At 40.3% G+C, this 12,728-nt stretch overlaps 1 protein-coding gene across 1 annotated transcript in view; it reads right to left on the minus strand.

The window, feature by feature from the left end:
• fgf14 (fibroblast growth factor 14) overlaps window positions 1–12,103 on the minus strand; it is a 293,247-nt gene extending 281,144 nt beyond the window's left edge. The window contains exon 1 of the mRNA XM_037687064.1: window positions 11,896–12,103. Within this exon, the coding sequence (XP_037542992.1) occupies window positions 11,896–12,103 (208 nt within the window). The remainder of the gene's footprint in view (window positions 1–11,895) is intronic.
• Window positions 12,104–12,728: the final 625 nt, after the last annotated feature.

A 12,728-nucleotide genomic window follows, 5' to 3' on the forward strand; every position in this document is an offset into this window, starting at 1 on the left:
ATATATATATATATATATATATATATATATATATATATACTGCATAATAGATATCTGTAACCTTCTAAATCACTCAGGGACACACCACACAATTTATTTGTCTCTGACAGTAAACAAGCATTTGTGTAGCTTTGTTGGAACAGCATTGGATTAAATCTAAAAAAAATAACTGATATATGTGTAGCATGAAGCTGCACTGCTCTAACTATGACCCCTGACCCTTATTCATCTTCCATACTCACCATGAATCGTGATTTTTAAAGTTACCTCTGACTTCAATAATGTCTGATGTTTTTCCACAAAATTTCCCATCCTTGGACACAGAGTCAGCAACAGTCTGACTATTGTTTATCTTATTTTTCCTGTTTCTAAGAAAGAAAAACAAAACATTAATGAAGTTTGTTTTATTTGATTAGCAAGTAAATAGTAAATGGACTGTACTTATATAGCACCTTTCTGTCTTATTTCAAGACACTCAAAGCACTTTACACTACAGTCTGTGTCCTCATTTACCCATTCATACAACACTCTACTAGATCACTAGAAATCTAATTGAACAAATCATTCTAATGAGACTAATCAGTGCTTTAGATCACATTCATACACTGATGGGACACACATCAGAGTCTATGAAGGGTTCAGTGTCTTGCTGGTGGATTCGAACCCCCAACTCTTGCATTGGAGGACGACTGCTCTAACCACTCAGCCACAGCCACCCCCACAAGTGTGAACATGAATAATTTTGATTGTTGTTTTCAATCACTATAATGAAATTATGTGAAATATTACAATGTGAATAACATATTCCTTTGTTCTGTTTTTCAGAAAGTGATTATTCCTTCAGAGACACCTGTGAAAATGTTCTTTTTGCTGTTTGCTTCAGCGGGGAAGTCACAATGGCCCTGAGAGTAGTCAAAATAATCCTGAGCAGAGCTGTTGTTTTGCACAAAGAGCCTTTATGTGAAAAGCAGTTCGTCTTGGACCCCCGAACTGAGCGGTTCGTTTTGGACTCCCGATGCAGAGAGATTGTCTCTGGCCCAAAACCGGAAGGCGGTTCGTCTTTGGACCCGATCCTAGAGGTTGTGCCAAGGTCCACTCATTCAACTCCTTAGCAGATAAACATGTCGCTCAAATTACAATTGTTAGAGGTTTAAATAACTGCAGAAGATGAAGCCTTTTCTCACTTCAAGACTCGCGTTCTTGGCTGAAGGTTGCGATTGACGGTGTACCTTCTCATCAGCTGTTGCCCTCACAGACCCCTGAAGCTGTCACAGTGACGGTCAGCTACCTTGGGCAGTTCCCGTCGAGTCCTCTTCATGGTGTCTCTGGTCAGATCCACCAGAGAACCCCAGAAAGACGAGTGATGCCTTCAACATGGACCCGGTAAGGAGCAGAACCCGGTGACATGATGCCTTGGTCTGGTTATGCTATTTTAAGCTGATGTAACGTGGTAAATCATTTCCTGGCTTCCAGTGATAATAAATGGTAAATGGACTGTACTTATATAGCGCTTTTCTATCTTATTTCAAGATACTCAAAGCCCTTTACACAACAATATGTGTCCTTATTTACCCATTCATACAGCACTCTACTAGATCTCTACAAAGCTAATTGAACAAATCATTCTAATGAGACTAATCAGAGCTTTATCACATTCATACACCGATGGGACACACATCAGAGGCTATGAGGGGTTCAGTGTCTTGCCCAGGGACACTTCGACATTTGACTGCTGGTGGATTTGAACCCCCAACTCTCGCATTGGAGGACGACTGCTCTAACCACTCAGCCACAGCTGCCCCAAATGACTTTATCTGATCAGATTAAATATTTTCTTTCAACCAAAATCCAAAGAAAACTATTTATTAAAATAGCCAAACTTTGTCTAAATTCATGCGCGTATAAAACTGAAATAATTCCTACTCAAAGAGTGAATTTTGCCTTAGCTAAGAGAATTAAGCATTGATTGATTCATTATTATTGTTTGTTTATTATTGTTGTTGATTTTTAGTTTGATTATTTTTATAATAAAACTTTAAAGGCAACTTTGGTCTCTTCATTCAGATGAATATTCATGTGTTCTGGTATAGAACTATCTGTAATTAACGTATTCTACTTCAGTGACTGAGTTCTGATTATTAAAGGGTGAATATATTAATTAAGTTGTTGTTGGTCAGTAAACTGACCAGCTGGTGCCCCACTTTAACAAGTGCTAAATAAATAAAATAAATGTAGTGGGGGGGAGTGGAGAAAGTGTCACCCTTCTTCCTCCATCTCCACACTTTGTGTACAAAAGCAATTCCAATTCCCCATATCTGGTATCTGATGAACTAGCAGGGCTGACTGATACTGAGACACAAAGATGTTTGCAAAAGCTGGGTAAAGATTTTTATACATTTCTTTTGTTTCCCTTTAATTTTTGGTCTGAAGTGGAAATTATAATGCATCCATTTAGCTGGTTGGTTTATGGGGTCAAGAGTGAGCATTCCACTTTTTTTTTTTTTTCTGTTGTTGCTTTTATTTTTATTTAACATTTTATGTGGATTGTGTGGTTTTCTAAGCTGTCAGAAAGTGCTGACTGAAATTATAGCTGACATAAATGTCATAATAATTTGATGTGTGAAATGTGAAAAGGTGTTTCAACTTTTAGATTAATTCAATTTAGTTCAATTTGGTTTATTTATATAGCACCAAGTCACAACAGAAGTCACCTCAGGACACTGAACAGAAATATTCATATAAAAAAATAATATATTAACAAAAACGTTCATTTTTAAAAATAATATTTTAACATTGTTTAACTGAGGAGCAGACTGTTTTGAGTTAAACTCCATCACAGAACTCTCATGTTGAGCAAGCATGAAGGCGACAGTGGAAAGGAAAAACTCCCTCATGAGGAAGAAACCTTTAGCAGAACCAGGCTCTGGACAAGCGGCCATCTGCTTCGACCAGCTGGGTTTGAGAGGAACATATACACAATGGCAGGTCAAGAATCACATGTTAAGATAGAAATAGTATCAAATGAAAACTACTCAAATTTAACAATTCATTTAAGGATATGAGGTCCATTTGTCTTCCAGTAGTAAAAGCTTAAGACAACATAACATGCCGTAACTATAGGATTTATCAAAAAGGAAAGTCTTAAGCCCAATCTTAAAACTGGACAATGTATCAGCCTCATGGACAGAAACTGGAAGCTGGTTCCACAAGAGAGGAGCCTGGTAACTGAAAGATCTTCCTCCCATTCTGCTTTTGGAAACTCTAGGAACTGCAATAAACCTGCAGTCTGAGAGCAAAGTGCTCTGTTAGGAAACTAAGGAAGAATATGATCTCGAATATAAGATCGAGCTAGGGTGTTGAGAGCTTTGTAGGTTAGATTAATCATCTCAATCCTTTTATCTGTTTTGTTTTTCCTCTCTTTTATGGTAACAGCATTGTTTAGTTAATACACATAGAAAGTAAAAACCTAAAAAATGTTTTGTTTTGTTTTATTTTTTCTGTCATTAGCTTTGCTCACTGCAATCTAGATGTAAAACATATCTCTCTTTTTTCCTAGCAGTTGTCGCAGAGCAAAGAGGTACAAATAAACTAGCATAACTTTACTAGAGAAGTTTAATGCATGCTTAAACCATTGTCTACCATTCATAAGCTGTCCCACGTAATCAGGATCCCATTGGGCTCTGTATATGTGCTGGAAGACCTTGTCAAAATCCAGAAAAAAACAGTAATCTTCTCTATTATTTTTGACATGATAGCAGGGTCTTCATCCAGTGAGATGGGTGCCTTATGTATTTAAAAGACTTGTTGCTCCAAGCATTTGTAGCATTGGCTTTTGTATATATGTTTATGTTATTTTTGTTATATGTGATACTGTCCTCTTCCAGGTCTAAGGTTTGAAAAACAGATCAAACTCAATCAGCCAGATAAATAAAAACATGATGATAACAAATGTCCACAACCACTGTACATCAAAACAACTGAGGCAAATACAATACTGCTTATTATGGTTTGAAATATTTATTTAATCTATTTTAGAACGTGCAGAAACCTTAAAAGTATGAAGACAAACCTTAGAGGTGAGACAAGCTAAAAGGTGAAAATGCATTAAGATTATTCAAATACAATTAATATTTACTTTGATGGTGTGAGACCCTTGTGACACATAGATACACATATATAACCGCAAGGCATATGAACGTACAACATCCCAAAAAAATACTGTATCTATAGTTGTGCAGTCGTTGTGTACAAAAATATATTTAGATCACAGTTCCTTATTTATAAAACTGCTGTTTAAATGTCAGCACAGACCACGAACATTGAGTCTGTTTGCTTCAGTCACTGTGTTATCTCAGCCATGTTTCTAAAAATAAAGCCAAGGAGTTGGAGCAAACTATCTAGGACTTTGCAGCTCAGGCATGATAAGCAGCATATTAGAAACACTTGTCTGCGCAGACGGAGGACTACTCCAAGGATCTACTGTGTTAGCATAACACCAAAAGCAAAAAACAAGGTTTTCTAATGTTTTAATGTTATCAGGACTGTTATTAGTGGTGCAACTTATGTAGATTCAGTGATTTAGGAGCTTTCATTTGTAAGAAACTGCACAGCGCCCCAGTAGCTATGCTTACATGAGCAAAATTTTTTGACCGGATTAAAATGTTTTCATATTAAATAATTCAAATGCATCATTTACATGGGCACAATCCATTCATGACAAGCATTTACATGCAGCGGGCTTTGTTCTGAACAGAAGTACTGACATGCGCAGAGTGGTAAACTCTCCTTAAAAAAAAACACAGAAGAAGAAGTTCTACTTCCGGTGTACTTTCAGGATGAACGTAAACAAACCTGAGCACCCAAAATGGACCTGTGACAGGTTTTAATGACGGTGGAGACGTTACTGCACTCCCTGACTGAGCTACAGGTAATACACATCATTTTGAGCTCTTTCAAAGTTTCTAGTAGAAATGTTGTGTCGCTCACCGACCAGTTTTGCTTCTCCGACATGCTAATATTATTAGCATTAGCCAGGGGGAAAAAATAACCCTAATGGGGAGTTTATGATGCGTTTTTATTCCGAACGGTCGTTTGATCCGATTACTTATGTCCATGTAAACATAGGTAGTGACACGCTCTGTTTTCTGATCTACTTCATGTTAAAGAAAACTCAACTCCATCTGCAGCTTCAACACATACTCAGTTTCAATCTATGCCATTAGTTTATAATCCTGTACATAACTGTTGGTTACCCTTGCTGAGGACCGAAATGGTGTAGAGGTAGGGCAGGCGACTTGGGACCAGAAAGTCACAGCTCGACTCTCTGCCATACCCACATGTCATGGTGTCCTTGAGCAAGACACCTAATCCCTAATTACTCCCCAGGCGCTTACAGAGCTGCCCACTGCTCCACCTGGGTGGATCTCTGGTGTGATGCGTTAAATGCAAAGAGCTAATTTTGTCATTGTATGAGAACATACAATGAACGGTAAATGATAAATGGACTGTACTTATATAGCACCTATCTTATTGAGACACTCAAGGCTCTTTACAACAAAATCTGTGCCCTCATGCCCATTCATACTGCACTCTATTAATGTATAGCTGTACAAAGACTAATCAGTGCTTTTAAATTGCATTCATACACCGATGGGACACACATCGAAGGCACTGAGGGGTTTAGTGTCTTGCCCAGGGACACTTCAACATATGAATGCTGGTGGAATCAAACTTCCAACAGTCCCATTGGAGGACAACTGCTCTAACCATTCAGCCACAGCCGCCCAATGAACAATGAAGACAACACATAGCACTTATTCTTTCTTTTAAAGTGACAGTTTCCTCTTAGATTTAATTGATTGCAAGCAGAATCCGACTGCAGCTTTTCCAGAGTAGCAATCAGTCTGATCACCTCAGAGCTTTTGATGACTTGTTGCCATAGAGAAGTCTGTATATCCGTCTATGTACATTTGAGCAAAATGATCAGCCTCAATTCACGATCCTACACCAGAAGTAATCTGAACATACTAATGTAAATGCAGTTAACCAAAAAGTGTAAGGAGTAACACAATGACCTGTAATAAAGTAATGTGATAAAAAATGGGCTTCACATAGATTTTTCTCAGATTTTGTAACTTTCACGGATTCTAGGTTTCAAGATTTAAGTTTAGGTTATTTTGGGGGTTTCTTTTTTCCTTCATTTCCTGCTTTATTTTGTTGAGTCAGTCTTTTGCCCTGTGTTCTTATAATACCTGGAGCAGATCTGTAATAATCTTACCTGCTCCTTATGTTTGATTATATTTATAGTACTGGTAATTGTGTTAGTCCTGGTTCATTTTATTCGATGCGATTGCCTTGGCTACTACTCAATGAGTTTAGTTTGTTTAGATTCTTGTTGTCTATCCCATCTTCAAACTTGTTGTATGATTCACCTACATCTGCTTTCCTCTGGACATTAGTCTGCTTTTGGGTCTTTAACTTTTCATTTCTCCTTGTTTTATGAATTTATCTGGAGTTTTGCAAGTGGCGTTCTATGGAATGGTTACAAACAAAAAGTACTTGTTGTGGATAATTCTTTGAACAACCTCATTGTGGAGAAATTGTTTTGTTTTTGTTGAACTGATGAGCTAAAAGCTACGTTCAGAGAAACCAAGATTAAATTAACTGTTGACTTCTTAAAAAAACACCAATCTAAAGGATCCATACTGAAAAGTCTGTCAATCCTTTCCACTGCCATCTGTTTTGCATTATGCTTACACAAATTCATATGTTTCTTCAACACTCAACCTGCACATGGGTAAACAGTTTCCTGTCCCACTGCAGTCAGATGGTTCGAGTGGTCCTTCACACATCCATGGCCCTCAGCCTCAACACGGGAGCTTCCCAGGGCTGTGTGTTGAGCCCCCTGGTCTGTGCCCTCTAAATACATAACTGCACTCCTGCTCACCACAGCAACACCATGGTCGAATTTGCAGACAACAATACAGTGGTGAAGCTCATCCGTCTACAGGGACGAGGTGGAACAATTGACTGCTTGGTGCAGGGGGAACAATCTGGTCCTCAACACCTCAAAGACTAAGGGTGTATTCACACTAGCCCTGTTTAGTCCACTTTAATCGAACTCTAGCTCGTTTTCCTTGAAAGTCTGGCTCGTTTAGGGAGGTGTGAACGCGCCATCGAACTCTGTCACGGAACAAAAAGGCGAACTCTGGCCCGGGCTAAAACCTAGGTCTCGGTCCGGTAGAAGAGAACTCCAGCGCGGTTCGAGTACAGTGTGAATGTAAACAGACCGAGCCCCGCTCCGCAGGGTAAACAAACACGCATTTCTCTGACCTTATATGGAGCCGTCAGCTGCCTTGTGTGAAAAACAATATTCTCCATGGTCTTCTGTCTCATCTTCTGCTCATGCTAAGTCCATTTTTGAAAAATGACAAAATATAACTCCTAAAACTGCTAAAACTTGATGCCACTTCGTTTTTATTTTTTATTTACAGACGAAGAAGAAGACGTGTCTTCAGAGGTTTTTGTGTCCTTTCTTTCAGTAGTTCTTGGTGCAGCGCCCACACAGGCGAGCGGGGGAATAGGTTGGTTCAACAGGTTGACTCGACTGCACAGTGCAGTGTGAATGCAAACGCACCAGCTCAAATGTAAACAAAAGCTCATGAATATTGGTCCCGAACCGAGTATACCAGACTATCTAGTGTGAAAACGACCTAAGACTGCATTCACACTAGCCCTGTTTAGTCCGCTTTAATCGAACTCTAGCTCGTTTTCCTAGAAAGTCCGGTTCGTTTGGGGAGGTGTGAACGCACCATCGAACTCTGTCACGGAACAAAAATGTGAACTCTGGCCCGGGCTAAAACCTAGGTCTCGGTCCGGTAGAAGCGAACTCTAGCGCGGTTCAGTGCAGTGTGAATGCAAACAGACCGGACCCCGCTCCGCAGGGTAAACAAACACACATTGCTTTTACCTTATATGGAGCCGTCAACTGCCTTGTGTGGAAAAACAATATTCTCCATGGTCTTCTGTTTCATCTTCTGCTCATGTTAAGTCCATTTTTGAAAAATGACAAAATATAACTCCTAAAACTGCTAAAACTTGATGCCACTTCGTTTTTATTTTTATTTACAGAAGAAGAAGAAGACGTGTCTTCAGAGGTTTTTGTGTCGTTTCTTTCAGTAGTTCTTGGTGCAGCGCCCCCACAGGCGAGCGGGGGAACAGGTTGGTTCAACAGGTTGACTCAACTGCACAGTGCAGTGTGAATGCAAACTCACCAGCTCAAATTTAAACAAAAGCTCATGAATATTGGTCCCAAACCGAGTCTACCGGACAATCTAGTGTGAAAACGACCTAAGTCAGTTCCTGATCATCGACTTCAGGAAAAAGAAAAAGCACACCTGATTATAAGTGGAGACAGTGTGGAGAGAGTAGCTGACTACCGTTTCTTGGGAGTCCATATTGAGGGGAATCTGATCTGGAGCATGAACACCTCTGAGGTGCTGAAAAAGTCCCATCAGAGACTCTACTTCCTGAGAGTGCTCAGGAGGAACAACATCACCCAGAGACTGTGTTTTTCTACCGATGCTCCATAGAGAACATCTTAACATACTGCATCATTGTGCTGTATCTTAGCTGCACAGTGGCTCAGGGGAAAGCGCTCCAGAGAGTTATCAACACAGCTCAGAAGATCATGGGCTGCTCTCTTCTCTCACTGGAAGATCTACAAAGTTTCCGATGTGCAGGAAAAGCCCACAACATCTTAAAGGACTGGTCTCACCCTGGACATGATCTGTTATAACTGTTACCATCAAGGAAACAGTTCAGATCAATAAAAACAAGAACAAACTAATTTAAAAATTGTTTTTATCCATCAGCTGTTACTGAGCTTAACAAAAGCTGTAATAAGAACTGGATAAGTGCAATATGGGACAACTAGTGAAATATCAAACTGCTTGTGTTGCTTATTTGTATGTTTAAAATATGTAACTATTACTTTTTACAGTTTTTATATATATATATATATATATATATATATATATATATATATATATATATATATATATATATATATGATTAGGTATGCACAATATTATCGGCATGGTATTGGCCAATACTAACATTAAAATTCAATATCAGACATCGGCCAATCCACTAAAATAACTCGCTGATATAAAAGGCGCTGTTTTTGCCTGCAACAGCACAACACGATGTTGTTACGTGTCTACCCCATCTCACGGCGGAGAGGAAAATTCAAAATGACGGTGGTGTGGAAGGTTTTTTTTTTCGTTGGTGAGGATGTCGGATTCTGAAGATTTATGGACTGTTGAGCCTCGCTACATCGTCCGCAGTCAGAGATATTTTTTCCAACATAACATTACCCGAGTTACAAGCCGTCATTTCCAACATCATTGAGAAGCTAATAGCCGATAGCACTTAGGTGAATTTTACCACAGACATTTGGACGTCATGTTAGCCGTTTTAGCATGATTAGTCTTACAGAAAAATGGATAGACAAAAACTTTGAACTTAGAAAGGTTGTCCTTCATGAACACAAGTGCAGAGGATCCCACACTGCAGCTAGGAACCTGGAACAAGCCTCCACAAGTGAGACAGCATCACAGGTGACTAATGCTAATAAATAATATTTAACACTTTTCATTTAATATAAGTTAAAGTGCTATACATATCATATGGCTGTTACTGAATATATGTCACCAGCTCTTACAGCTGTTGCACAAGTTTTGTAGCAAATAAGCCTGAATAAGAGGGCTATGTTCTGACAAAGGAACATATATGCAATATCGGTATCAGCATCGGTTATCGGCCGAATAAGTTTTAGCATATCGGCATATCGAATATCGGCCAAAAATCCAATATCGTGCATCCCTAATATATATAACACTCTAAATTTGTTGTGCTCTGGTGCAATGACAATAAAGGTCTATTCTATTCTATTCTATTCTATTCTATTCTATTCTATTCTATTCTATTCTATGTTTATTTGAAAGTTCAACTAGCAGCAACAGCAGCAGCTAGCTGTAGCATGTCCAGTGCAGTCTAGTTCATTTCTGGCAGGAATGTCATTTTTCTGTCAAAATAACCTTGTAATACAAAACTAAAGATTGCATAAAGAATCAGAAGAGGTACTCACATGAATCACTATAATCCTTTAACACTGAAGTTGTCTTAAGGCAGCAGAAATCCACTTTAGTCGTCTTGAGTTGAACTGACAAGTTAATGGCTAGTCCTGAGCGAGGTAGTTGCAGAGTAGATTGCTGCCATGTTAATCTCCAGTCTCAGAGTCATAACAGTAAAGAGAACACTATTTCATAAACCTTTACAAGACCCTCAACATCTTGTTAAATCCTTAATATAGATGAAAAATACATAGGCCTAAAGGTTACATCAGAAATGACAATGTGCTGCTGTCCTTGCAAATAACAATAAATATGAAATTATCAACTATGTAAATGTACAGCAATATATGTGTGAACCATGCAGTGTTTCAGATTTTAGCAGTTTTGAGGCAAAATAATCAACTATGGACTTTTCAGCTCGTGACCTAGCTAGCTCATGAATCCAGTCAGAATTAAACTCTGCAACTGAAGTTGTTTAAAAGCTTAGCACAACGGATACGTTATTATTTGTTCAGCCCATTTCTAAAGATCTGAACAGTCACATGCAAAATGACGATGGATGCAGTGAGCCCTTTCCAATTCACTCGTTAAGTTTTCTTGTATTAAGAAGAAAAAAATCTCTGCCTGACTGTAGTCAGCAATGAATAAAGCTACTTTAATAGCAAAAACTGGTCTCTCTTTAACAACAATGACGTTTATAAAATCAGAAGGTCCTCTTGGTGTCAACCATGATTTTTGATACATTTGCAGTAAATTATCAGTCCTACAGTTTGATGATGATGATGATCTACTCCACTGCAGTTGCTATCTAAGGATCTCTAGTGCTGCTCAGCAAACCAGCTACCTGGAGTCTTTACGATACGACAGCCTGTTGAAATAAACACAGGCTGCCATGGTCAGTGAAATTAAGAAACGTACTACAGGTCTGTGAAATGATGCTGAAGCCACTGGTTTGTGAATCTGTGTACTGAATGCAATACAGAAAATAAAAAGTCAAGAATTAAACTAGAGTCAACTGTTTTGCATGAACGCAGCATGGTGCAGCACCTTTTAATTCACAAAATAGGCTCAAAGTGCTGTCATAGAAGGGGGGGGGGGGGACAACATTCACCCGCATGATGATGATGATGATGAGTGTTGGCCTGCGTGCAGCAGAGTGACAGACATGAGAGACTGCTCTGTCTCCTCCTGGCTTTGCTGAAAACACAGCGAGTGGCTCATTTAAGACAGAAGTGGTGATGCAGAGGAGGTGTGTGGGGGGAGGGGGTGAAAAGAGGGGGGGGGGGGGGCTGCTGCAGTCAACCCGTAGATGGAATAATCTGGCTATAGTATAGGAGGTTGGTTGGTGGGGGTGGGGGGGATGATCCACTGTAACATCCATTCTCAGTGTGTGTGTAAAAAAGAATGAGGCACACACACATTTATACAGAGAGAGAAGAGTGAGCCATTTCAAAAGTTAGGAGATCATAGTGTCATATGATGGTGCAGAGAGGAAGAGCTTTCATGAGCTCGTGCGCTGCGTCCCCAAACCTGTGCTCACCCCAACACAGCTGCACTAAATAAGTTGGGCACCCCTCCCTCCCTCTTTCACCTCTGCAGGATCCGCCGGCTGCATAGACACGATGGCAGATCCATAACACCCCTCCAACAAACCAGCAAACAAAACGCAGATAGCCGTTCACGCGCACATCCAGGCAGCTCACGCACAACGCTTGGAAGAGTCGCAGGCTGCCTGTGCGTGAGCTTCTATACTCACCGCTTGGATTCTTGTTTTTCTTCAGACTCTTTCCACAAAGACACTGCAGCATATGCGTTCCTTTGCTGAAAATGTTCCAAAGAAACCACATTGATTTGAGGGAAGAGCAATCCAGCGGCTTAAACACCCAGATGTGCATGAGATCCTTGCGGTTGCATAATAAGAGCACAATTGGATCAGTTCTCCAGAGCAAGGCTACCAGTTGGATCATGGAACAAAACAGGTACATCCAAGTCCTGTGCGCTTTCATTCATCTGACACACACTCCCTCACACACGCACACACACAGATGTATAAAAATATTCAGCCTCATCAGACTTGATGATAACGGCGTGTGTCTTCAGCTGCCTCCTCAACTAGTCTTGGACAGGAATACTCCAGAAATGGCATGAGTTTCACCGGCACGAGACGACGCGCCGGGAAACAAACACAACTAATGTGAGAGGAGCCAAACCACGGTGGATTTCCGAGGATAAAACCATTGCCTATTAGTTCATCACTCTGAGGAGAGAGGAGGGAGGATCTGCACAGCATCAAAAGCCAGAGGAGGATACATCCTAGGTGCACGCACTGCTGCAACGACAGCCCCAGCGAAACATCAGGTCCAGCACGCAGCGTCTCCGCGTTTCACGCCAACAGATGAGAGGCGAGGACACAGGACAGCAGGCTCATTCTGAGTCTCTCATCGCGGCTGTCCCTCGCTGCAGCGTCTCTCTTACAGCCTGTTTCGGTGTGTGCATGCGTGTGCGCGCGCGCCCGCTTTTTTCATCACTGTGCAGCTGACATAAAGTGCGGTGCGGCTCATGGAAAACATGTGCATGGATTTCCTTTAACGT

The sequence above is a fragment of the Nematolebias whitei genome, chromosome 13 (genome assembly GCF_014905685.2).
Source record: "Nematolebias whitei isolate Nwh7 chromosome 13, NemWhi1, whole genome shotgun sequence".
Taxonomy (NCBI): domain Eukaryota; kingdom Metazoa; phylum Chordata; class Actinopteri; order Cyprinodontiformes; family Rivulidae; genus Nematolebias; species Nematolebias whitei.